The following is a 27,835-nucleotide window of genomic DNA, read 5'->3' as shown; positions in this document are numbered from 1 at the left end:
ACCCCAGCATTATTTAATACATTTTCCATGTATTGACATATAATTAATAAGAATATATGACCATGCTTAACAGTCAGCAAAATATCATTTTAGGTCCAATCAATGATTAAGCTTAAAGAACATATTCTTGTCCTCCAAGTATTGGATTTCAGATATTGATAATACGGAGTATAGACCAGACCATAAGCTACTTTAAAATGTGTGTCTTAAAATATGTTTCAGGTGGTGAAATCCATTACTCCTGTTTAGAGTGAAACGATGTCTTCCATTTAGAGTGAAATGAATAGTATTTTGATGTCCTTAAGCACACACAAGGTTTCAATATCTTTTCACTGAAATACGTTCCATCAATCTGGAAGTTGCAACAGCTAATAGATGTTAGCATTCAGAATCCTCCCAGCCCCTTAACAGAGCCAAAAGTTTTTCATTAAATTGGCACTATCAGCTGGATGACCCTGCTATCTTGTGGTCTCTTCATCAGGCCAAGAAGAGTGAGTGAAGTAATGGTCAAAGTCATAATGGAAGGGAGCCTTTTGAGCATCTGTATGTCTAAATTTAATTCAGAGGTTTGAATTACCACCTTCCGCTTTGTACCCACTGTGTTACATTGCTCTGTTTGCATGTAGCCTTATGAACAGTCCATGAAACAGACTCGACTGTTTTTGTTTAATATTCTAATTTAAAGAAAGAAGACATCCTACCTTTTTTTATTTGACAAACCCAGTCACCCAAAGTTTCACAGAACATATCGTTCCACTGCATGTCAGTGTATCCATTGAACATTGCACATTTTTCATTTCCGTCATAATTATTGGGTTCTCCATCTGCCCAGTTTTCATAGTTTACCTTTTGGTAGAAACACAACTCTGTGACTATTTTCCTTTCAAAGAAGAACGATGGTTGTGCTCTGCAAGGGCAGAGAGACCCAGTTTGATTTCAGCTCTTAAATCTTGCACCCATTGGGACAGTAAAGGCTGGGACTATTAGGGAAACAGCATACTCTGCTCTTGCCAGGTGAAGGAGGAACACCGTGTGACTCTTCCACCTGATTTACAAGCCACATTAATGAACTGAAGAAGTTGTGCCTAGCCCCTGCCAACAAAGATACCAGTCATGACATGGGCTATAAAGATTGAGCAATGTGGGACAATGGCCTAGTTTTGCTACTATTGGGATGGGGGGAGGGAGAAGATTGTCTCTTTGGATGATTCAACCCAAGATTAACATTGGGCCGTATAGTTCCAGTTTAGGTTTTGCTGATTCCAGTCTATTAAATAGGTGAAAGGTAACAAAAGATTATTTTGACCTGTGATATAAAATGATTTATAACAATAAGTAAAAGATTAAGACAAAGAGACTTGTACAAACTGTTTTGTTTAAACAAACAGAACCAATTAGGGAGTCTCCAGTCTTTTGACAATGTTACAAACATTGTTTTAGTAACAAATTCAGATGTTGCTAGGATGAAATAAAGTATCCATGAGTGGAGCCAATGTGTTTTGATTGGTTCATTTTGATGGAATGTTATTGCCATGACTTTTGGGCATTCCTTTTTACCATTTTTGTTGGCACCTTTCCTCTTATATGCAGGGGTCACCATAGCTAGACAGTCATCTCCAGACTAGACTACTCAAATGTACTCTATTTAGGGCTACCATGAAAGGTACTCAGAACATAAGAATGGCCACACTGGGTCAGACCAATGGTCCATAGAGCCCAGTATCCTGTCTTCTGACAATGGTCCGTACCAGATGCTTCAGAGGGAATGAACAGAGCAAGGCAATTATTGAGTGATCCATCCCCTGTTGTTCAGTCCCAATTTCTAGCAGTTGGAGGAGGCTTAGGGATACCAGAGCATGGGTTTGTGTCCCCGACCATCTTGGCTAATAGCCATTAATGAACCTATCCTCCAAAGCACTTTGATCTCAGCATTCCCTTTCTGGGTTTGATACTACTCAATACATGGAAAACTAGGCTGTTCACAGCAGTCCTTCCAGGAGCCATCAGTAACCCAGACAAACTTAAACTTAAAAACAGAGGCAATCCTGGGATGTCTCAGAAAGTATCCAGCCAAGCCCAGCTCTCAAAACAGTTCAGCCACCGTCCCCAGCATGAACTGGGACTTTTCAGTGATTTTCGGCTTTTTGCCTGTAACAGTCTCTCTTTGCTGGAGCTTGGCCATTTCTGTTCCATTGTTCTGTTCCACAAGAGCCAGGGGGCAAACATCATCTGACCACATTCCATCTGTTTGTACAGCCTCTAGCACTACCTCAATATAAACATTCAACAACAACAATAATAATAGTAATAATAGTGAGAGTTGGAGGAATGACAGGAAACATAATGCATAGAATGGAGTGGGGAGGAGGCTGAGGCCTGCACCCTGGGGGAGCAGTGCCACACCCCAGGAGGACCTTTCCACAAAGCAGGGAAATGAAAGAAGCTAGAGGGTTATTCCGACATCCTATCCCATCTGCCCCTGGGGCTAGTGCAGGATTGTTCCCTATTGAGTATTTTCAAGTGCTTTGTCATCTGGCTGAAAGCATCCCAAGCAATAGGGCTCCTGCCCTTTCCCAAATGTGACCTCTTCAGTGGGGCAAAATCTTGTACTTTGTACTAGATCCCCCTCCCCCTCCATCTGCAAACTAAGACACTGAATATTCTCTATAAGGCCCTGAATATTAGACATCTACTATTGCAAAGAATCCAAGTTCTGCATCTGCTCCAGCTGGTAGGGTTGGAAATCTCTTCATGGCCCTGGCAAGCTTTTAGATTTTCCAAAGCAGTAAGAAATCTTTCAGTGCTTATGCAAAGAAAATAGTGCTTGAAGTGAGCTGTTTAAAGCTACTAAATTATGCAGCTACAATAGTGATGATCACTGATCAACTTCCACTGTAAAAAATCCTGCAATGGTGAGTAACCGATGTATTGCCCCATGTAAATGCTGTTGTGGGATCACACAGGGTAGCTTAAGATGGAAGGAGGGCAGAAGCAGAAATAGGTTGAGTAAAGACTGCATAAAAACAATAGGATAAATTCAGAAAGCCAACTCTGGTGAAAAACAATGAATTACTCACTGGAGAGCCATCACTCCAAGTAAACCCTCTGTCAGGATCAAAGGCACTCAGACCCATCCAGTATGATTGATAGTAATGAGCTCTATCCCTAAAATATTATATATAAATATATAGAGAGAGGACAGTATATAAATCAAAGCATGCATATCATTATACACAGAACATTTTAGGACTTGCAACATGTCTATAAATTTGAATGTTTCCTATTCAATATCTCTAATATGCACTAAAGACATAAGAAATATTTTGCTTCCCTAACACGATAATTTAAATTACTTACTTAATTTCCAGCATCCCCAGAAAAATATACTGGGACTGCACATGGCAGTAGGTCGAGTCCTACAATTCTTTGCAGAAAAGGCCCCAACTGCTGAGTTACCACCCACAGTGATGCAGTGGTAAATGCAAATTAATGCCATAGTCCTGCAAAGAACTTAAGCGTGTGAGTATGGGACTACTCACATTCACGTGCTTAAAGTTAAGCATGTGTGATAATGCTATGCCAGATCAGAGCCTTAAATGACATGCACACATACACTTCGAAGGCTTGGAACAGGCTATGCCTAAATATTTTTCTTAGTCTCTCTATTGTTTTTTTGCCTTTATTAAGTAAGAAAAGATCCTTGTGCAATATGAACTACTCTTTTATTTTAAAATGGTTCATTCATTTATTTATTTACAGACAGGTCCAAAATATAAACTAACTCATTGAACTAGATCTGATTGAAATTTTTCTAATGAAAAATATTTTGTGTGAATAAATGGCCTTGTTTCAAAATAAAAAATTGTGAAAAAAATTCATTTTTTTCAAAACTTTCCATTTAGTCAACAAAATCAGACAAAACAAACCAAGAAAAATGTCCCATTCATTCTACCTTCCTCCAGGTCTCTGTTTTTCCTTCCCTTTTTTCAGTGGCAAAAAAATTAAAAAGTTGGGAAGAGAAAAAAAGTAATGGAAAGAAACAAGAGAAGTGGGGAGGAGAGGGCAGGAAAACAAAAGCCAAAAAAAGTTGAGAAAATGAATTTTTTTCCCCAAAATGAACGTTTTGAAACCAATTTTTTTTATATAATTTTCATGAAAAAAATCAAAGAAATGAAATATTGTTCCAAACCCATAGAATGTAAAGGGATTTGAAATTTTTACTCTCATTCTTTTCGTTGTTGTTGTTCATTTTGGATCAGCTCTACACTGCATCTATTTCCTACAGATCGCTGTCACATTCCTCCATCTCTTTCAGACAGTTCATCCTGGATGACTCATCATCTGCATAAGCTCAACATGGGTAAAAATGCAGAGTTCCAAATTTTCAGCAGTACCCTAGAATGCCACTCTTGTTGATGACACCATCCTCCTCCCTGTAAACAGGGCCACAACCTGAACGTCATCTTCGAAACCTTCCTTTTTTCCTCTCTCAACATCCAAGCCACAACAAAGCCTACTGCTTACCACAGAACTTTATTTAAAAATCTATCATAATGGCAAAATCCAGGTCCAGGTCCTAATTACAGCTCACTATTGCAACCTTTTCCTCACCAGTTGTTTTGATACCCACCTTGTTCCTCTCCACTCGCAATGTTCTGCCAAAATCATCTCTTCCATTGTTCCCTCTTTGAATCCATCAACTCCTAGCACCCCATAGATCTGTATAGCAAATCTAACCAATTTTCCTCACTTTCAAGGGCCTACATCACTTAGCCCCAGAGTGCACATCTGAGTCTGCCTTTTTGGCACTCCCCTATCCCCTCTGTTCCACCAGACACACCAACTTTGATTCCCCCATCTTTTCCTTATCTCTCATTGTGTTTCCAGGCTGCCCTGACACATGGAAACACCTCTCAATGCCTATTTGCATAGCCACCCCCTCTCCTCATTCAAATCCCTTCTAAAACCTCATGTCTGCAATCTCACATACATAGAAAATTAGTATGCAAATCTGAGAATAAAAATCAGAAAAAAATCAGAACCACAAAGATGTACAGATGGTTAAACTGAGTAACTGCATGATCTTACTAAAACACTTTCATCCTTTATTTATCACCCTCACTCATTGTATCATATCTTAAAGTCTAGACTGTAAGATCTCCAAAGGCAGGGCCCTGTCTTTCACTAACACATCCCTACCATATTCTTGGGTATGGTCAATAAATAATAAACAATACTAATAAAAATATGTCTGCTGTTCGGATATATTGCTATACTATCTTCAGTTAACTCTGGACCAACTTTTAGAAACTCCCAAATGACACTCAGAAATCTGCACAGATCAGAAATCTGATGCCCAATTTTGTTTAATGTGAAGTTCAAATGATGCCGAATCCCATCCCCACTCTTTTTAATGCAACACAAATGTTTATATTTGAATAAGAACCATGATAGAGACATAGATTTTCAGCTGAAATGACCTCTTTCGGAAAGGATATTTTGTGTTATTTTCATGGAATACATTTCAAGTGAAGGAATAAGGGCAATGCAGATACTCACAAGCTATTTATTACATTTTGATCTTCTTCACTATGGATACTCGCCAGATCTCCTCCTATAGCTCTACAAAAATCTCGTGCATCAAACCATGTTTTCATATGTTTTCGTCCATTCTGAAAATGCTACAGAGAATTGTACAATTAAATTTCTGTGATGCCAGGCACAGTATTAAGAAAAAACATCTGTTGTGGTCCATCTTAGTCTGCCTGTCTAACACCGCCTACATTCATCCATTGCCTTGTGACTCTGCTGCCAAAGCATTGGTCCATGCCTGGTTATCTCTTGAAATTGGTTACTGCAAGCTCATCCAGTCTTCCTTCTCTGAGTCTCTAAGAATCCCTACTGTAGTTTCAATTGCCTATGGTGCTCTTCCTCACTTTCTGTCCTAAACCACTGGGAAATGCTTGGTAACCTTGAGGATAAAAGGAGCTATGCAAATGCAAGTTGCTATTGGGTCAGTTGTAGCCAAGTGTTTCTTCAAATTTATCTACTTTATGCAGTTATAAGAAAGCATGAGTACTTTGTGTTCAGGAGTTTAATACCTACTTTCAAGCATGAGCTACTGTGGGCACTTGAATGCCATCCATCTGGGCATGAGGGGGCAGGAGTTGTTGTTGGAACAGGAGGAGGGGTCACTCCCTCAACCAACTGTTTGCAGAGAAACATTGATTTCTCTTCACAGTTCACAACATCCCATAATCCAGCTGTAGTTCCAGTTCTCATGGCAACACAGCCTGGCTCCCTTCCTTCATGACACACAAAAGAAAAGAAAACTACCGGTAAGTTAATTCAAGTAAGAGTCTTTTAATTAATGATCTCTTCCCAAAGTATGTACTTATTATTCTGTTTAATTTTTTTTTTAATATATCAAGTGGAGATTATAAATTTTGCTGCAAAGTCAAAATCACTCAATGTTACATGTTCCATATGCATACACCCACCAGCAACTCAGGTGTGGTTTAAATAAATACCATAATCAATAAATAGTCATGACTTTGATCATGAGACCTCATGAAGAAGTTATACAGAATTCACTCACAAACATAGAAGCTGGATTGAGCCAACTAGCAAATCCCAAGTAACAAATGAGTTAAGGAAAATTAATGTCCATCAGAAGCAGCATTTCCCAATAGTCGATTAGGAAGGTATTTCCAGCATATCCAGTCTGATGCGTTCATTTTTTGTGCAAATGAAATCATTTCAATAATGTAGTCTGTACATTTTTTAGTTTTATGCTGGCAGACTTTCAGAAGTGTTCTCTAATTTTGAGATCCTCACTTTTTGGATGTCTAGAAAGACACCATGTGACACCTTGTGCCTGATTTCCAGAGGTGCTGTCCCCACAATGAAAGCTGGGCAAAGTTTTTCAGAAGAAATAGTTTATTTGCTGAAAAATGTAGTTTCAGTCGACCTGAAACAATTCACAAATTTAACATGAATTCACTGAATAGTTTTGGCCAAAACCTTTTTTTCAAGCTAAATTCACACAGAGATTTAGGCATATTCACAAAATAGCCAGTGGAGAAGGTGGTGGTGGTGCTCCACTTATAACTTTTAGCCCAGTGGTGAGTGCACTTATCTGGGATGTGGGAGCCCCAGATTCAAATCCCCTTTCTGGAGCAGGGATTTGCATCCCACTCTCCCCACTGAGTGCCCTAACCATCAGTTCATGCACTATTCTGGGATGGGTTTCTCTCTGTCTCTCCCATTGAAGTAGTTCTACTTTGTATAAATAATTAAATACTCACCTGAGTTGCTTGTTAGACCATCAATCAGTGTTCAGCTGCCATGTTGATGGCACTGGTCATGCCAAAGCACTTAGCAGGGAGGATATCCAAACCATGGAACATCTAATTAATTGCTTCTCTATGATCCTTCTATGGAGGGACAGCCTTGATTCATTCCATGGCACCGGAATGACGAACTTGGGTAACAAACTTGGACATTGACCTTTAATGTTACTTTTCAAGTTGCCATATGAAAGTAGAAGATTAAATAGTAATTGAAATAGGGACTTAAACTTGGGTCTCTCCCCTCCCAGGGGAGTGCTCTAACAACCAGGCTGTAAAGTCATTCTCACTCATTACCTCTGACCCAATGACTATTCAAGTATTTTATACAAAATGGAACAGATTCAACAGGAGAGACTGTGAAAGCCCCTTCCAAGAACAGCCTACAGCTTGGTGGTTAGAGCACTCCCCTAGAATGGAGGAGACCTGGATTTAAATCCCTGCTCCAGAGTGGGGATTTGAACCTGATTTCGCACATCCCAGGTGACTGCCCTAACCAGTGGCTTTTGGGTGGGGAGAGGTCGCACCAGCTCCTCCTCTAGCTCTTTTGTTAATCTAGCCCTTTAAAAATGCCCAGAAACTAAATGATTTGGGTTAAACGAAACATGTACTTTGTCAATTTTCCAAAAATTCAGATTCGGTTCTTCCCAAACTGATCTTTTTTTTTTTTTGAACTGCCAGAGAACCGACAAAACATTCACCCAGTGTTACCCACCACACAGCATGGCAGTGCGTACCAGGCATTCCTGAATTCCAGTGAGTAAACAGAACTGCTTCACCATCAGCCCACTTGAAAGTCCCTTGTTCCTCAACATCTGAAAGAGCGATCCAGAAATATTTCACAGGACTGAACCCAATCAGGACAGTCAGAAAGGCTTGTTCATATCTGGAAGGAGAATAATAAGTGTCAAATCAATTTTAAACCAAGATGTTATCATACTTTGTTCTTTTTATGAAATCATACATAATGCAAATGTTGGCAATATTATAATGGCATATTAATTTATATCATAAACAAATGCTGATGCTTTCACAATCTACAATGATTCCTTTCTTCTTTTGTACTGTACAATAAAGAGAAATAAGCTGCAATACTTGGGTTGATTTGCAGATTTTATTTATTCAGCATATAAATAAATAAACAACGCACAACAGGGTAGTTTTAACTGTAGTGTATTGTTGTTTGTCTTCGTTTCTTGCGTGTTATAAGCAGTTCCTCAGCTAAAGCCTAATACTTTTCAAAGGTAACATCTTATGTCATAAAATAGCTGCCCCAGGTAGAATTCAAGAACCATGGTCTCCATTTTATGTCACAGGACTGAGACTCTTTTCTTAGTTGATGTGGCATCAAGCATGTCACAGTACCACTCTAGCACATAAAATGCTGTGATACCAAGGTGATGGGTGTCATACGCATCCCTTATATGGACAAATACAGGGTCCCCAACTCCTGCAATTTTATCATGAGTCATGAGATAAGCCACAGCTTCTGGAGTCATTATGTTATGGGAGAATTTCAGCTTTTATTAAATACAATAATAAAAAAAGGGTTCTAACCCTCCGGGTTGCAGATAAAAGATTGAAAACGTAAGACTCAAAGACTCAAAAACTGTAAGAGAAATAAATAGTAACCAAAATGTATTATTTTTCAAATTATATTTTTTAAGTCAAACTTATGATTTTGGGGGGGCTGACTGCTGACTTTTTAATTTTGGTTGGCAGTACCTAGATAGGTAGTAACAGGAGCTTGTCCATCTTTTACGTTTTTGTTAAAACCAGGATTGATAGTATGATTGTCTTCTGATGTTCCTTGTGACACTGCTTTGTGTAATCTTGTTCAATTCCACAATGCAGTTGCCAGTCAATGAATCAAGCATCAGTCATTACCGACTACAAGTTTGGAACATAGAACCTCCTTTCTGTCTTCCATCCTGCTCACACATTTGAAAGCAAAGACAGTCTTTTTCATACCTGTCTTTCACGGTGACTAGGTAACCTTTGTTTCCTTCACAGATTTTTTTTGCTTCTGAAAATGTCACAGATGTCTGTCCGACTGAGTAACAGTAAAAACCATGTCTTATCCAGCCCTGTCAACATAAACATCAGACATGCACACGAGCTACTGTCAGATTGTGAAATTACATAGCACACAATAACTGTCCACTACACTTCTAAAAAATTATATTAATGTTGTACTCAACCGTGAAGTTAAACTAAGAAACAATGAGAGAAAAAATGATGTGATAATCAAACAGTGATAGGGACCACAAACGCCTCGATTGGGCATATTTAGGGACTGCAACTCCAGTGGCTGGAGTAGAATCCATAGGGGCGTTTGTGTGAGTGTCCCACATTTGAGTAGGGTTGGCGGGAATACATGCTCACAACCACTGCACAGTTCTCATACAAAGCCTGTTAAATATGACTTTTTGTTTGCCCTATGCTTAATTAAAGGCGAGTTGTACTATTGTTTTTCCTCCCTCGTTGCTGCCAATTATCAGCAATTTGAGCCTTGTCCAGTGCAAAATATTACATAAGAAGATAAGAATGGCCATACTGGGTCAGACCAAAGGTCCATCCAGCCCAGTATCCTGTCTTCCAACAGTGGCCAATGCCAGTGCTTCACAGGGAATGAACAGAACAGGTAATCATCAAGTGATCCATCCCGTCACCCATTCCCAACTTCTGGCAAACAGAGGGTAGGGACACTGTCCCTGCCCATTCTGGCTAATACCTATTGATGGACCTATCCTCATGAATTTAACAGGGTTAAAAAAAAAAACCCTAGATATAGTCTTGGCCTTCACAACATACTCCGACAAAGAGTTCCACAGGTCGATTGTGCATTGTCTGAAAAAATACTTCCTTTAGTTTGTTTTAAATCTGCTGCCTATTAATTTTATTTGGTGACCCCTCATTCTTGTGCTATGAGAAGGAGTAAATAACACTTCCTTATTTACTTTCTCCACACCAGTCATGATTTTATATCTTGATTGATAGAATCTACAAGATTTCTATCACATCCCCCCTTAGTCGTCTCTTTCCAAGCTGAAAAGTCCCAGTCTTATCAGTCTCTCCTCATATGGAAGCTGTTCCATACCCCTAATAATTGTTGTTGCCCTTTTCTGAACCTTTTCCAATTCCAATATATCTTTTTTGAGATGGGGCAACACATCTGCACGCAGTATTCAAGATGTGGGCATAGCATCGATTTATATAGAGTCAAATATTATATTTTCTGTCTTATTATCTATCCCTTTCTTAATGATTCCCAACATTCTGTTCACTTTTTTGACTGCCACTGCACACTGAGTGGATGTTTTCAGAGAACTATCCACAATGACTCCAAGATCTCTTTCTTGAGTGGTAACAGCTAATTTAGACCCCACCATTTTATATGTATAGTTGGGATTATGTTTTCCAATGTGCATTACTTTGCATTTAACAACACTGAATTTCATCTGTCATTTTGTTGCCCAGTCACCCAGTTTTGTGAGATCCCTTTGTAACTCTTTGCAGTCTGCTTTGGACTTAACTATCTGGAGTAGTTTTGTATCATTTGCAAATTTTGCCACCTCACTGTTTACTCCTTTTTCCAGATCATTTATGAATATGTTGAATAGGACTGGTCCCAGTACAGACCCCTAGGAGACACCACTATTTACCTCTTTCCATTCTGAAAAGTGACAATTTAGTCCTACGCTTTGTTTCACATCTTTTAACCAGTTACTGATCCGTGAGAGGACCTTCCCTTTTATCCCATGACAGCTTACTTTGCTTAAGAGCCTTTGGTAAGGGACCTTGTCAAAGGCTTTCTAAAAATATAAGTATACTATTTCCACTGTATCCCTCCTGTCCACGTCCTTGTTGACGCCCTCAAAGAATTCTAGTAGATTGGTGAGGCATGATTTCCCTTTACAAAGACCATGTTGACTCTTTCCCAACAAATCATGTTCCTCTATGTATCTGACAATTTTGTTCTTTAATATAATTTCAACCATTTTGCCTGGTATTGAAGTCAGGCTTACCGGCCTGTAATTACTGGGATCACCTTTGGAGCCCTTCTTAAAAATTGGTGTCACATTAACTTTCCTCCAGTTATCAGGTACATAAGCTGATTTAAATGATAGGTTACATACTACAGTAGTTCTGCAATTTCACATTTGAGTTCCCTCAGAACTCTTGGGTGAATACCATCTGGTCCTGGTCATTTATTACTGTTTAGTTTATCAATTTGTTTCAAAACATCTGTGACACCCTGGCACCCCAGCATTCACCACTGTCACGTAATTAGGATATGTTTTGTACAAAGTATGCCTTGTGAGGTGTCATTCTAAAAGTCTTGATCTGCTAGACATTAATATCTCATTGGATTGTATGTGCTATCATCGTATGTGAAATTATGAAGTGTGGCTATGTATCTGTTACTGAAACATGTTCTGAGGTTGAAAACACCCACAAGCAGCCTTTCAGGGACAACAGTAAAAAGGCCAAACAATGTTAATGGCTCATTGAGGAAATGCATACAAGCACAATGATTACCCTAGGAACTGTTTACAATAGAAACCTCTCAGAGATAGCACTACATAAACGGGAACTGTTTGACCCAGGTCACAGAAAAAAAGCTTTCCAGCAAGTGGGAAGAAGATCAAAAAAGAGGGTACCTCACTCTCCCTACAACAACACAGCTTGAAACACCGGAGGAAAAAAGACTGAACAGGGGGGAAGTGATGGTCTTTGGGGGGGAGGGATAACTCAGTGGTTTGAGCATTGGCCTGCTAAACCCAGGGTTGTGAGTTCAATCCTTGAGGGGGCCACTTAGGGATCTGGGGCAAAATCAGTACTTGGTCCTGCTAGTGAAGGTAGGGGGCTGGACTTGATGACCTTTCAAGGTCCCTTCCAGTTCTAGGAGATGGGATATCTCCATTAATTATTATTATATATTATTTATTATTATGGTCCCAGGCTAAGGGACTGCTAACCTGTGTATGAAAACCTGGGAAAGCCAAGCTGCAAAGCCAAGGCAGCTTGTGCCTTTGGAATCTGCCAGCCTGTTTATCACTCAGGGTGAGAATTTGCTAATTCATATTCTACCTATCTAGTGTGTTAAACTCAATTTGCGGTTTTGTTTATTTACTAGATAATCTGCTTTGATCTGTTTGCTTATAATCACTTAAAATCTATGTTTTGTAGTTAATAAACTTATTTTATGTTTTAATCCAAACCAGTGTGCATTTGACTAAGGTGTCTGGGGAAAATCTCTGCTTGGTTACCACAAGTGTGCATTGTTCTCTTCACATTGAGGGAGAGGCAGACCGGGTATTAAACCCAGATTTGACCAAGGCAGGATGGTTCTGCTCTGGGGTCCAAGGCTCGGAGGCTGGTGGTTAGAGAGTCTGTGTGTAACTGCAGCTGGGTGTATCCCTACCCGTATGAATGCTGGTGACAGTGCAAGCTGGGAGGGCTTTGCAACTTGTCACAGCAGTACAGTCTAGAGGGAGCCCAGGCTGGTGGGTCAGAGAGCTCAGTGGTACCCCAGTTCCAGGTGGCACCCCAGCAGGAGGAAACCATCACAACCTCATTTAATGACACCCCAGGGCCTTCAGAGCTGTGCAAGTCCCAGAAAGACATTGATGTTGGCTGCAGGCTGACTTCTAGGAAAATTATTATTGCTGTGCAGTTGGGCAATGCAAAATCTTTCAGTGGAACAATGATTAAGTGTACATCTGTACAGCAGATGACTCGTGAATAACCAAAACTGCATAGGTCTGCTCAATTCAGAGAAGAGAGAATAAAGACAAAAGGAGACACAAGTAACTGAAAAAGCTATTCAGGGCAGGTTTTGCTTAAATGAGGGAGCAATTTTTTCCCCAGTGGTCTGAAAATCATCAATGTGCAAAAATTAACAATTTGCTAGGGTAAGAACAAGTTTTGTCAAAAGCAGTTATCGTAGATTGCCTCCTAAAAGACAACATAATTTTAAAAGGAGTGAAACCAATAAGTCAAATGATCTTTTATATATATAGTACTTACTTTCTGGCAGCCTGGGACAATGACCTCAACTTCCTCAGATTCTTCTGCCAAAGGTTTCATTTTACAGATGTAACCAAGTTTCTTTTCACAAACATCATCTGCCCAATAGCCATCCTGAACATGGCAAAGAAAGGAAAGGAAAGTCAGTGACGAAGGATTAGGTCTTTAGAACATTCCTTATTCTTTTTTTCTAGGGTTTTCCGTAAAAAGGTTCAGAGGAAATAAGAGCCAGACTGAACATTCACCAGTCTCCAGGCAGCACCCAGACCACCTTTAAGCTTTGGTTTGGGTCATTTTAATTCCCTCCCCACATGACTACAGATCTCTTTTTCCTTACCATGGCCCATCAATAAAGGTCCTCTCTTTAACTTTGAAATTCCATTGGAGGCTCTGCTGCTCTGTCCAAAAGTTCATTAGCTTATTAGAGCTGGGTGCATATCCTCAGAGTGCACAGAGTTTAAATGGCATTTATGAAGGCTTCAGTGACTGCTGAACAAGTCAACGTTCTATTCTATTCTATTATCATAGTGCAGTATCTGAGCACGCTGCAGAAGTGCATTACATGACGTGACTAGTTTCAACCATGGCACGTATGATTCTCTTTCTCTCCTTTTATCTCCTTGAAGAAAAAATGTGAAATATTTTCAAAAAATATTTCTTTAATTTCTGCTCTGCATATTTATTACCAAAGATAAGTCAAAGAAGTGTGCCTTGCACGCAGAGCAGAATGTGGTAAGATCTGAAGCGGTTCTTAGTTCCTGAGGGAGTTTTTCCTGGGCTGGCCTATGACTGAAATACACCATGCTATTCTACAGCATGACATGTTCCTGACAATAAGAACACTCATCCGAGAGAGATATGGGAGCTTCTGCAAGGACAAATTAGGATCTAGTAGAACGTCCCCAATGTACACACACATTATGTTTTTCCGGATTTATGGGACCTTCTGGCCTGGGTCTTGTAGATATTTTTTTAGTGAATATAATAAAGGCAAACTAACCCTATGGGCTGCACCAGCCAAGAAAAGGGGTGTGTGGCACTTGCAAAACCTCACAATGGGTCAAACTGAGTTTTTGAGAAAATATCTTAGTTTTTTCTTTAAAAACTGCAAAGCAAAGATAGGGAAAACAAAGTAAAGTGAGAAAATAAGAGATTTAATAGGAATATAGTTGTCCTCGCTCCACTGTACCCATGATGAGGGGCTGTAAACTGAGCACAAACCATGTGGTGCCTTTCCTGATTAGGAGGCTCCAGCTACATGGGCTTCCAAAGTTGTAATTTATTTTTCAGAAAAGCACAATAGATGTGCAAGATATTTTACAGACAAGTAGAAAATCCCTGCACCAAGAGACTTACCACCAAGAAGATCCCACATTTTGTGAGTGGATGCTCAGTGCTCTTTAATCGACTTCCCTAGAGCAGACAAAGCCTTAGCCTAATGGATCACCCCTTATGTTAAACCTGACTTGTGCCTGTGCATAGCCTCCATGCTCACACTGCAGACTTTCAGGATCAGGGCCTGAGAGCTGTATTTTTACAAAACCTAAATCTCCAGACATGATTACTTCAGATGTCATTGGCTTCAGACTAGTACCCTTGCTCTTGGACAATGAATCAAACTACAATAGTTACTTAGGCTGGCTATATGTACACTGCAGCAGGCAGCGTGTTTCCCAGCTGGGGCAGACAGACACACAGTAGCTTACTAAAAATGGCAGTGTAGATGGGGGGTAGCATAGCAGCAGCTCAGGCTAGCTACACAAGCACGTACCCAGGGGATCCAGGCAGGTTTGTACTCAGGCAGCTAGCCTGAGCTGATGCCCAGGCTACCGCCAGCTACACTGCTATTTTTTAGTCCCTAGCTGGAGAAGAGCTTGCATGTGTCTATCTACCCAAGCTGGGAAGCACGATACCTGCTGCAGTGTAGATGTACCCTTTGAAAGAAAACAAGCTAGTAGTAAATATAATTGCATTATTTTACCTCTCCCTTCATACTGACACAATCTTCTTTCCTGTTGTTTGCATGGGATGGTTCTTCATGTAGCCACTTGGTGTAAGTCACAGGAGTCCCATCACTCCATTCAAAATACATCTGAATCTTGAGGTCATTCAAACCAATCCACAACTCATCCGTAGGCTCTAAAAACATAAGAAGCCGTTATAATAATAATAATTTATGGAGATATCCTATCTCCTAGAACTGGAAGGGACCTTGAAAGGTCATTGAGTCCAGCCCCCTGCCTTCACTAGCAGGACCAAGTACTGATTTTTGCCCCAGATCCCTAAGTGGTCCCCCTCAAGGACTAAACTCACAACCCTGGGTTTAGCAGGCCAATGCTCAAACCACTGAGCTATCCCTCCCCCCCATACTATTATATATTTTAATAGCATTATTAAATTTCATGTCCATCCCTGACTGAGTAGTGAAGGTGGATCTGCCTTCTTGGACTTTAAGACCTTACGTTAACATCATTGTCAGAACTGCAGAATTGATCATGGCTATGTTATAAATATGTATGCAGGTAAAATACTGCCCTGTAGCAATACTCACTGTACCCAAGCTGAGACACTGTAAAGCTGTATTCTTCAATATTGTGGATACTCGCCAGATCTCCACCCACTTTTCTACAGGAAGATAAAGCATCTTTCCATATTTTGGGTGCTCTGTAAATCATATAACAGTGGCCTGAATAGGGGATCCATCCACTGGGGCATTTAATAGGCCTAAAGTCACCTAAAGGAAAAAAAATGTTGAAAACAATTATTCAGAAGAGCAATCGAAAGAGGTGGGAATGAAGGGTTCCAGCTACATAGGCAGATCATGACCCATCCTGCCAGAGTAGGACAGAATACAGCCACACTGCAATAAAAAACCCACAGTACAGCCACGACAGGCCTGGGCCAGCTGACTCTGCCTCGCTGTGTTTGGGCTGCAGGGCTAAAAACTGCAGTGTAGAAGCTGTGTTTGGGCAGGAGCCCAGAATCTGAAACCCTGTGAGAGGGGTGGGGTGTCTCAGACCGTGGGCTCCAACCTGAGCCCAACCATCTACGCTATTTTTAGTCCCGCAGCGCAGGCCCCACAAGCCCAAGTCAATTGACCTGGGTTCGAAGACTTGGTGCAGCACTTTTTTTTATAGCTGTGTAGATGTATCCAATGGATCTCAGAGGCCAGGTGCAGGATGCACTCCGGATCACCCCTGATGCAGCGCATGGTCCCTCTAATACATTCTGCAGACTTCAGCATACATGCAAGGGACTCAGGTCCTGATTAGTTTCCCCCAGGGCAGGATCCTTTGCCCTCTGAGGGCCTTGTGTTCCTGGAACTTTTTCAAAGTGGCCTTAGTGAAGCAACATTTAGACACCTATAGAGAACTGACATCATGGAATTCTTCCACATGTGTTTACAACTGACCAACAGGCCTAACAATTTGGTTTTGACAATCGAGACAGAAGGTTATGTGCACTGTATAAAGATGCATTCCTTTTTATCTTTTGCTCATTGCAGGACATTCTATAGAGTTTGAATAAATAGCTTTTATTTGTATTGACCAGCCTACCTGAGGGAATAATAAAGGAATCCAAAGAGGAATTTCCTTTTTTACAGATGTATCCAAGTTTCTGATCACACTGCTGGTTTTCCCATTTACCATTCCCAGACTGTAGCAGTCCACAGATTTTTTCAGACTCAAGAGAGGGACTTCCTTTGAGAAACAAACACAAAAAGCAGAGAATCTCTATATTAACACTGTACATCTTCATCTCACCAACCAAAGGAACAATCTGTTGGGGGTCTTCTTGCACTTACAAATTCATTGACATATTATTTGCTAATAATCATCACTTTAAGGACAGAAGATTAGGAGACAATTACTTAGCTGACCAACAACACTGATGCTATAAAGTTATTGTCCATTAGTCCAAATAGTCTGGACTACAATTGGATATTCATATATAGTTCCACATTTAACCCACTGGCGAGTGTGTGTTACAGTCTCCCTTTGAGCCCCATCTCCATGGAATATGAGTCTGTTACAACCCTACCTAGCAAGCTTTAGCTCAAGCTGCAGCAACCCATGCTTTTAGCTCTGGAGGTCCCTGATTCAATTCCAATGTGTCAATCATGGTGTTCATCACACATGCTCTCTCTAACCTTTAGAATCCCAGGGAAACAGTGTTCAGGAGGAAACTCAGTAATATTGTATTTGTGAAGAAAGTTGGATTAATTTTGATAATATAAAAGATAAACCAAAATATATATTTCCACAAGTCAGAGGCAATACGTTGATTTGAAATTTTTCAACCTCAGTATTTACTGAGCATCTATAGTTTATGAACCTTATCCCACTTTGGCCATAAATGGGAGAAGACATTCTGAGGAAATATACTAGAGCCTAAGGCAAAAGATAAATATCTGAGAAATGGCAACCCTGATTTGGGGGATCTATTTATGTAGAACTTGTGAATTCTGATTGATTTTATGAGCCATATGTATAATGCTAACCTGCAATGTGTAGCAAACCAGCCAGGGGCTGGCAAGGACTGTGTCATTTATCACACACCCTGTCTGGAAGAAGCTACAGAATAAACAAAAGAAGACACTAACATTTTAGTGACTCTGTTCTGGCAGGCCAGTGGGTATGCTAACAGAGGTACCTGACCTGGCATAATCCAGTTATTCCAAGAGGTCTACAGGGAGAAGGGTTTGGAGCAGTGGGATTTCCCCAGAAGGGGAACAAAGACTGAAGTCTTGAGACAGCCCTTTAAAAACACTTAGGGACTCCTTAGAAAACAGTGACCCAAATCCCAAAGAACGCTCAAGAGTGGTGAGGAAACTGAGGGAGGAAATGGCATTTAAGTGCATCTTATTTTGCATGATTCTGTATTTCTTTTGAGTTGCCTAAAGTAACAGCTAATTGTTTTGGAAACCCTGGGTCAGTTTGCATCAAATATCATCCCTGAAGAGGTAAATGGTAAACCAGAGGGCCCACAAGGCTGGGGCTCTGGGAAGGGTGGGCTTACTGTCATACAGTATTCCTATCAGTTCTTATACATACTCCTAATCATACTATGAATTATACATTCATGTGTTGACAGATGAATGTATTTTAATATATGGACAATCACATAGTAAAAATAAAGGTGTTTTCAACCATTTCATACGTTATTTCCTATAACAACTAATTTTTGAGGTTGTTATTTTGGGGGGAAGATGAGTGAAAAAGATCAGTGATGTTTCAAAACAGATGTGGTAACAGCATTATGGTTATGATATTTGGTGGTGGTGTTTTACCTTGTTTGTCATTTACTTATGGACTTTACAATAAATGGATGTTTGATTCGTTAGTAGTTTACATGCTTTACGAAAATGATTATGATGTCACAGATACAGGATTATAAATCTAGCTGGGAAAAAATGTAGCAGGGGCCTATGAAGACCTTCGTGCAAATGTTATAATTTTTAAAAATGAGAAAAAATGAAAATCTACAATGCATGGTATGTAATCTTTCTAAACAGAAAGTATTTCAATGTTTTTAATGAGTTTTCCATCTGAATTGAATAGTATGTAAGAAAATCGCTACTGGAAAATCAGGTGTGTGAAGATGATGCAAATGTCTTTAGACTTTAAATGCTTTCCTGGTTTGGGAAACTTCTCTTTCATTTTGCACTACAAAGTAAGGACAAATTCCTCTCACAAGCACTCCAGTATTCTACTTTTTTTTAATAGTCCCATTGACATCAATGGGAATTCTGTGAATGTGGAGAGAGCAGAATATAGGAGCTTGTCCACTGAAAGCTGTCCACCATGCATATATAAGAGCAGAATTTTGCCCATAAACAGACCACCATTAAACAGATGTGCACCTACCTGGAGCCCAGTTTAAATATCTGAATGGACTGCCACCAATCCATTGCCATCCACCATTGGAATTCAACCTGTTAAGTCCAATCCAGAGTTCAGAATTCCCTCTGCCAGTTAGCGCTAAGTAACAAAAAGAAATAAAATGACAATTTATTAAACAGAATTGGTTTTGTAGTGACTGTACAAAGCTTTAATTAAAACTAATAGTTTGAAAACTACATGTCTTGGACAAAATCAGGTATGTAGAGTCATCCATCATGCAGAGATACTGCAACACCTTGTTATTGGTAAGGGGGAAATACATTTTTGGAGCATATTAATATACATTTTGTTGGAAAAATTACACTTTGTTCCCTCCCATCTTCCTAAAAATGGCCCTGAGTCAGGTGTATATATAATGTGTAAGCTCCAGAGATCGACTTGTTATTTAGCTTTACCTGTCAGATAAGTTTGCTCATGTAGCTCTGTAATACTTAATAATTCCGCATTCTGTTGCTGGCAGCTTTTTCTTGCTTGGTGCCACGTTAGGGCTGAGTTGGAGTTTATCTGGTAGTGGGTGCCTGTGAAAGGGTTTGTAATCCAAAAGTCTTTGTCAATGTTGTCTGTAAAGAGATGAATGGCACAGTATTTGTTAATTGAAAATATAATCAATCATACCTGCCAAGATTTGAAACCATGCCCCCAGTATATTCTAGTTAACATAAAGTAGCAATTTGCATATATTTAGATTGCTTTGCACACACTGATTGCACCACTTACACACCCTCCATTCATTCAGTACTTTCTTTTCAACACCTACCCAAATATATATATATATAACCTGTCATCCTGCACATCCATTCCCTCACTCCATGGAACCTCTCCTAAGACCTGCCAAGTTTCCAACATTATGGGATTTCCCTGTAGACTAGGTTTTCAGACCCCTTCTACTGGTCTGTGACGAAATCTCCATCTGATTGGTGGCTTTTCCTCTGCATACTGGGAAACGGAAGCTAATCCGAGATGTTACACACCCCGATGGAAAGTTTGATCTTTCAGCCTGTGCAGCAGGAAGAACTCCCACCCTTGCCTCACAGATGTGAATAGCTGCTCTCAACCAACTGAGAACCAGCTCCCCACCCCTTAGGCCAGCAAAGGGGATAAAGATGCTGATGCTGCCTCACATCCCACTAGAAAATTCTATGCCTGGCTAGAAACGTCCAAGTTGGGGGTAAGGCCCCTGGAATTACCAGCCTTCTGAGGTAGGCAGTTGCTGCCACTATGTGCCCTTGCTCCTACATTTGTTGCCCCACCCATTATCTCATTTATCCCTGACCCCGTTTGCTGCCCCATCCCCCAGTGTGCTATCCTGATTCCCCATGTTTCCCCCTTGCCTAGTGTGCTGATCTCCACCTCACCCCCACAGCTAACCCCAGGCCCTGGCTTCCCCCTTAACACGCGTGTCCTCTAGTTCCTCCCACTGGCTTCTGGGAATGCCTGGCTGCTCTCCCCTCCCACATCACCAGCCTTTGGAAGTCCAGCAAAAGGGGCCACTGCCTCCCCAAATACCACACAGAGAGTCTCTGAGCCTCCTGGGCAGGGACTGCAAGTGATAGGGGGTTAAGCATGTGCTTAAACTGCTTGCCTAAATCAGGGCCCTTGTTTTAAATGTGAAGAACTTACCTTTCAGTGGACAATATCCAAACAGAGAGTCTTCATCGAAGTCTGTAGATGTTGCACACCAGGGGAAGCCCTGTTCATTACCAGCCTTTCTATCCTTTGTACATTCAGCGTACCACGTACTATTGAACTTGAAAGGGAATACACAGGGTGCCCCAAAGGCATTTCCTAGCAGTGTAAACATATCTAAGGAGACAAATGGATAGAGATAGCAATAATTGGGTACCAGTGTCCACAAAAATGTTTGATCATAAACCACATGCCATGCAAATAACTTAGTTAAGCAGGAGTTGATGCTGACATTACATATAATTAATTTCATAGTAAAAATCCTTACATTAAGACCATTGTCATAATCAAAGCTGAGAGAGCCAGGAAATTCTGAGTGAAGGTTACATTTTAAAGAGTTATTTAGAAAGTAGAGATATGCAGAGTTAAGCTCATCCAAACAACCTTAGCCTGGCCTTCATAGTCATTTCAACCTACCATATTTCTTTGTAACTCTGTCTAGGCCAGATTTTCAAAAATGTTCAGACCTGTTATATATTTAATACCTGCTTTGAATTATGTGAGGATTTTTTTTCTTTTAGTCAAGGAATATTTGATAGAGCCCTAGAGATCTGTAGCTAAATCTTACATTTGGAATAGTTACTTCACTGACTGCTTCCCTTTTGCTCTAGGGGTACGTCTTCACTTACATCCGGGTCCGGATGTAAGCAATCGGCTTTCTGAGTTCGATTTATCGCGTCTGGTTAAGACGCGATAAATCGATCCCGGATCGATCCCGGAAGTGCCCCGGATCGATCCCGGAAGTGCTCGCCTTCAACGCTGGTACTCCAGCTCGGCGAGCGGAGTACGCAGCATCGACGGGGGAGCCTTCCTGCCGCGTCTGGACCGCGGTAACTTCGGACTAAGGTACTTCGAATTCAGCTACGTTATTAACGTAGCTGAATTTGCGTACCTTAGTCCGAAGTGGGGGGGTTAGTGTAGACCTGGCCTAGTTGTGTCTGGCTTCTACCAGCAGCAAATTATGACAACCCCTCTCTCAGCTCAGCAGCAATGGCTGTTGGTCAGTTGTGGGGAGGAGCCAAAGCTCTGTCAATTCCTGCTTACACACCCTTCCCCTTGCCCTCTTGCTGTGGGAGGGGAATAAACAGGCAGGCAGTCCCCTTTCATTCCATTGTGACTGGAGCCAAGACCTGGGTCGCCAAAGGAGGGACACGATAGGGGTGTTTTTTATTCCCCCTTACTCCTCTAGTTACAATCTAGCTGTTCAATACAGATAATTCTTGTCATTATTTCCACTTGTTCTCATGCGGTTGCTAAAGGGGAAGTGTTTCCAAAGTTTTGAGCTTAGTTTAGGTGCAACCTCATTCCGAATCACCTGACTTCTAATGTTTGCTCGTTGGTAATTACAACGTTAGTGAAATGATTTTTACTGTTAAATTAATAACATGAACTCTGAACTTTAACTCCCAGCCCATGAAAGCATGGGAGCAGAAGAAACAGCTGGAGCAGCCAAGAACATGCTCAGGCACTCTCTCGCTGTTTATAGCAGACTGTCACACCAACTGTAGTAGGTGAAAATTGCCTCTCCAAAGCTAAGACTTCTGGGATAAGCAGAAAAAAACACACTTATTTTTTACTGAATCCATTTCAAAATATGTTTCTTTGTACAGTAAACTTCAGGCCCTTAGGATTTAAGTGGTTTTCTTTTAATTATTTTGACAAACATTATTTCACTTCACCTTTAAATTTATTTCCCCCATATAAATGCATACATAGTGAGTGAATAGGGATCATAAACTGAAACACCTTTTCATATGCTGCTGGACCACCATGCCTAATGCATTCAATTGAACTGAGGAAGAGCTGGGTCTCACATCCAGTTACTAGAATGTAATATTCCATGAGCAACAGTTAAATCAACCCTAGGACATTAAATACAATGTAATTCCACATTTCTTCCACAAATGGCCAGATTGATACCAATATATACACAGATCTTTTGTTTTCATTGTTGTACTAGTAGAATCATCATTCCCGATATACTGATTGACACAATGTAGGGGTCTATCATTAATGTACTTCATTTGGCACTTGGAATTGCCTTTGCCAAGTGAACCACAAATTGCCAAGGTCAGTTCTTGAAAGGTCCAATTCTGCTCTCTACCTGTAGTCAGCTCTGCTATTGAGCCAACCGTAGTTCTGTGCATGGAATGATGGTAAGGTGAGGTGCATTGGAAACAAAATTCTCTAATAGCTACGCAAGTAAATTAGTTCAGAATAAAGAGATTAATTTTCAAAACTTTACCTTCATAGCCCTGAGAACACAAATTTTTTGTAGTTCCATAGATCTTCCACCTATTCCACGAGCCCGATCCTTTGGACAGCATGACTTCCCTTCCCTCTCCGTGGGCAGAGCTGAAAAATAAATCTTCCCCTTGGATTGCGAGAAGGGTCTCATTTCTGCATTCCCACTGCTGGAGTTTACTTGTCTTGTTACAAGGATACAGTGTGATCACAGCCTGGTCTTTCATTGAAGGCACTCCCAAGCATGACTTCAATGCCATACTCAGAATCTGGTGGTCAGAGACCCACCTGAATTTTTGTGACTCATCGTCCTGGTTGCAAGTGGCAATTCTGACTGAGTTCGATTTTTGAGCTTTTACACAGAGCTTATGGTCTTCATTGTGTATTAAAAATATTCTACTACCTGTAAAACAAAATGAGAAAAAAAATATATGGCGAAGGCTGTAATAGGAGGTAAGCTGGTCACTTATTGGACATTTGAGCCCCCTGCAGTGAAAGATGCTGTTGTGATGCTGGCAAAGCAGGTGCCAGGTTATGCCAAGGTCCCCAGGCCTCACTTTGATACTGACAAATACATAGCTGGAATTATGCTGCCTCCCTTGTGTGTATTATTAAAATAAATTTAGTATTAGAAAAATGTACTGTTTAGATTTTATTCAGTGCTTGTAAGATGCTGCATGCATTGATCTCACTTAGTATATCTGTATCCCATATTGTGAAGTCATATTTGTGCATTTGCATTGCAAGCCTTTATAGCTGTGTCAGTCACCAGACAGGAGAGAGAGACATTAATTAGTGTGAAATTAATGCTGGCCTACAACAAAAAAGGTGTTATGTCCTGCCTATCAGAGAACGCCCATCAAAACCAGACAAACTATTGTGGAATGTCAGAGAACAAAAGACTTTGTTGATTGCTCTCCTGTTGTCCCTCTCCCCCGCCCCAGCACCTCATGAAAAGGAAAAGTGATAGTGAATTCCTCCCATCAGCTGAATTGGCAGCTCAGAGAGGAACGAGAATAAAAATCCCTGATATGGAGAAATTGTGTCTCTATGCTGCATGGACTCTCAAGGGCAAGCAAGAGATCCCCAGTGTTTATCCTGGGTTAGCCCTATAGGACATATAGCGCTTGATTATTATAGAAGCTTCTATTACCTTTTGAAACTTAAGACCCTATCTCATTTGGGTATATGTTACTTGCTTTAACCTTGTAAATAACTCTCTTATTTCCTTCTCCTAGTTAATGATTCTTTAGTTAGGTTATTATAGGACTGGCTGCAAGTGTTGGCTTTGGTGTAAATCTAAGGAACAATTGACCTGGGGTAAGTGACTGGTCCTTTGGGACCGGCAGTAATCTGAATATTGTTTTGATTTTTGGTGTAAGGGACCATCTATCACAAAGCCAAGCTTCCCTGGGTGATACATTACCCTCCCCCCTGCCCCCCCAGCCTTTGACCAAATTCACCAGCACAGTTTCTGAGCCATATCTTGGTCTAAACCCTGATTATATGCCATGAAGGAAATCTGAGGACTCCAGATGCCACCAAAACTGATTGAAGCGGTTTTAAATTAGGGCTAATAATAGAGCATATATAAATAATCTCACTCTGCCCCAAAGAGAAAGTTAAAGTAACTAAGGAAAGGACGCAAAAAGAAGCACTTTTATATCCTCACTTCAAAAAAAGTCAGGACAGGAACTTACCTGGCAGTTGAATTGTTGTAGTGACGAGGGAAAGAAAAATCAGGAGCAGGTAGACAGCCATTGCAAATATGTCATTCCCTTCTTCCCTTCACCAAAAATAACAATGAGCTATAATCAGTGCCTCATAAGAAAATCCTTCTCTAATGAGCCAGATTAGCAGGTACTCCTTAGTTTTGAAGAGTTGGTGAATATAGGGAAGTTCTGGGCTCTAAATAAGGAACTATCCTGTCCCATGTGACATTTTGAAATAAATTTATTGTAAGAACATTGCGTACGTAAGCTAATTTCTCTAGGGTTGAAAGAGTGCGTTCTTCTACAGAAATGTCAATGACAAACTTAGTGTTTGCAGTTCATTGTGGATTTCTGGGAACATGGTTGTCACACAAGGGTAGTTTTCTGGGTTACTAAGCCAATCAGCATTCCAGTGAGAATACAGTAAAAAAAGACCAGGAGAGGGAGGAAGAGGAAGCAGAGATGAGTCTGTAAATGTGTGTCAGTAACTTAAGAGAAAAACCTTTAGTACTGCACTTTTTAGAGAATATGAAACTCAAAGTTGATATGACCTTGGAGTTAGTAGGGACTGAGGATTCCCAACCTTGCGGATCCATAGAAAAGAAGCAAGAGCTGTCTTAATTGACAACTGGCCCTTCCGTGGCTCCATTGCCCGTGCTCTCACAGGAGCCAGGAGGCTGATGACTACATTAGTAGCAGCCATGGAGGGAACCCGCAGGGACAAAATCAGATCTCCAGCTAGAAATTTGGTGGGGTTTCAAGGGATAGCTCTAATAGCCATCCTGGCTATTAGTCAGGATGGGCAGGGATGGTGTCCCTAGACTGTTTGCCAGAGCCTGGGAATGGGGAACAGAGGATGGATCACTTGATGATTACCAGATCTGTTCATTCCCTCTGGGGCACCTGGTATTGGCCACTGTTGGAAGACAGGATACTGGGCTAGATGGACCTTTGGTCTGACCCAGTATGGCCAACCTTATGTTCTAGAGGGCAGCTAGATCACTGCCCCACAGAAAAACCATAGAGCTCCAACAAAGTGGCATTTCCTGAGGAATCTTCAGGAGTTGGGGTGCTTTAATGTTATGAAAAGATGGTAGGCCCTATATAGGTCAGGCTAAAGGTAGTTTTACATTATTGGGATCTAGGAGCAGGTGCTTGCAATTCAAACTCTTTGGGTGAGAGGCTACAGAGTTCTAAAAGGTGTACATTCCCTTCCTTTGAGCTTTGTCTTTGAACAGTGACCAAGGGATATGACCTGTCCTTGGCTAGCTGAGTTTTTCAGCTAAATACATTTTGATTAAGAATTTTCACTCTAAGGTAAAGTTATGAAGAAAGAAAGAAAGTTTATTTTCCTATTTTTGAAAATTAGAGGCAATTCCCAAACAAAAAATTCCATTAGGAGAGTTAAAGCAATGCCATAGTCACCGACCTCACTTTTTAGAAGAGTGGCTCACTTTTCTAAACACTTGCTCCCTTTAAAAATATATATATAATAGGTACAGGTGGGGTTACAAGCTATTACTGAGGTTGCCTGACACTTTCCATTATAAGACCCTATTTTCACTTGCTTTTAATTTTGCCATACTTTAATCATTTGGTTTGAAAAGTTCTGTGCTGGGTGTCTGTTATTAGCTTGTTTGTTTGAAAGTTTCCATCAAAAGGGTTCAGCCATTTCTTAGAACAAGGTTAGGTAAATATATTGTTTAGTCATATTAAAAAAATTCCTGTGACCTACTCTTTGAAAAGCTCAAGTGCCTTCAGGCTTTGGAGAAGGGACTTGAAATGTGTCAGGGGGATGGCCTTTGGATCAGGGGTGTGCCTTTTTGTTGATCCCACATTTGACCAAATTCATCCAGATTTGACCAAATTATAAGTCTTTGAAAAATCTCAGTTCACACATGCTCAGTAGAGACTTGGAAGTATTTAACTGCAAAGCTTCAAGAAGATTCTGCCTACAGTAAGCATGCTCTATTCTGGGGCTACAGGCACCAAGCAGGCCTTTCCCTGAAATTGCTGTTCCTGGCTACTGCAGCCCGTGGTGGCACTGGGCACCAGAACTGAGAACAGGGAGCCTTTAAGTCCTGTGCTCTCAGTGTTCTCTCTCCTGTCCCAGGAAGCCAGGAGGAGCAAGCCACCTGACAAATGCAGAGGAGAGAAGAGCCAGATCATGGAGGGGCAGTGCATTTCTGGTACTTCAAGAACTCTCATTCATAAGCGATAGTGCCGGTCGTAAAGAAATGCTCCTTCTGGCAGTGCTGGAATGGTGTTCTGGAGCATTCCTGCATGACTCACGCCCTGGGGAGGGGCCAGGGAATAGAATGGGACAAGGAGCCAAGGCGGCGGGGGGAGTGGGGGAGTTGATAGACAGGGGCTGGAGGCTGACAGGAGTGGGGGAAGAGAAGCTTGGACTGGAAGCTGGGGGTGGATGGGAATCTGGGATGGGCTGGACAAGGTGACTGGGACTGAGAGGAGGGGAGCCTGGGACTGGCTGGGCAGGGAAATGGGGGTGGGCAGGGAACAGGGGACTGGGAGCCAGTGGATGGAAGAGACTATGAGTGGCTGGAAAAAATAGTATGTATACATGTAATTAAAGATTGTATCATAATGTATATGCCCAAGGCACCCAAAATAAGGACGGACAAGCAACCTTTATTCTGGCCTTGCATAACTTTGCAATGCTCAGCTTTGCAACTGTAATGTTCCTTTAGCATAACTTTTGTGTGTAATATATATGAAATTGTAATTTGGGTTATTTTGGAGGCCCCTGATTAAGGCCCTCTTTTTCTAGTATAATCGCTATCTCCCTGGTCAGGTGTTTTTCTGTTTCTTCTGCAAGGGGCAGAGACAGCAGAAGTTGCACCAGAGGCAGCTTGATGATGACAGTGGAAGGAAATTGGAGAGTTGTAGG

At 41.0% G+C, this 27,835-nt stretch overlaps 1 protein-coding gene across 1 annotated transcript in view; it reads right to left on the bottom strand.

The window, feature by feature from the left end:
* LOC135873633 (macrophage mannose receptor 1-like) overlaps positions 1 to 24,976 on the bottom strand; it is a 54,157-nt gene extending 29,181 nt beyond the window's left edge. The window contains exons 1-15 of the mRNA XM_065398275.1: positions 24,916 to 24,976; positions 23,217 to 23,618; positions 20,906 to 21,088; positions 19,681 to 19,845; positions 19,250 to 19,363; positions 16,940 to 17,083; positions 15,934 to 16,116; positions 15,364 to 15,521; positions 13,383 to 13,496; positions 9,321 to 9,436; positions 8,087 to 8,235; positions 6,106 to 6,305; positions 5,560 to 5,681; positions 3,078 to 3,165; positions 702 to 846 (exon numbers count right to left, since the gene is read on the bottom strand). Coding sequence (XP_065254347.1) covers positions 702 to 846; positions 3,078 to 3,165; positions 5,560 to 5,681; positions 6,106 to 6,305; positions 8,087 to 8,235; positions 9,321 to 9,436; positions 13,383 to 13,496; positions 15,364 to 15,521; positions 15,934 to 16,116; positions 16,940 to 17,083; positions 19,250 to 19,363; positions 19,681 to 19,845; positions 20,906 to 21,088; positions 23,217 to 23,618; positions 24,916 to 24,976 — 2,344 coding nt within the window. The remainder of the gene's footprint in view (positions 1 to 701; positions 847 to 3,077; positions 3,166 to 5,559; positions 5,682 to 6,105; positions 6,306 to 8,086; positions 8,236 to 9,320; positions 9,437 to 13,382; positions 13,497 to 15,363; positions 15,522 to 15,933; positions 16,117 to 16,939; positions 17,084 to 19,249; positions 19,364 to 19,680; positions 19,846 to 20,905; positions 21,089 to 23,216; positions 23,619 to 24,915) is intronic.
* Between the last annotated feature and the right edge of the window lie 2,859 nt (positions 24,977 to 27,835).

Source organism: Emys orbicularis, chromosome 2 (genome assembly GCF_028017835.1).
Source record: "Emys orbicularis isolate rEmyOrb1 chromosome 2, rEmyOrb1.hap1, whole genome shotgun sequence".
Classification (NCBI taxonomy): domain Eukaryota; kingdom Metazoa; phylum Chordata; order Testudines; family Emydidae; genus Emys; species Emys orbicularis.
The sequence above is the reverse complement of the archived record's forward strand: the minus strand, read 5'-3'. Positions and strand labels throughout refer to the sequence as shown.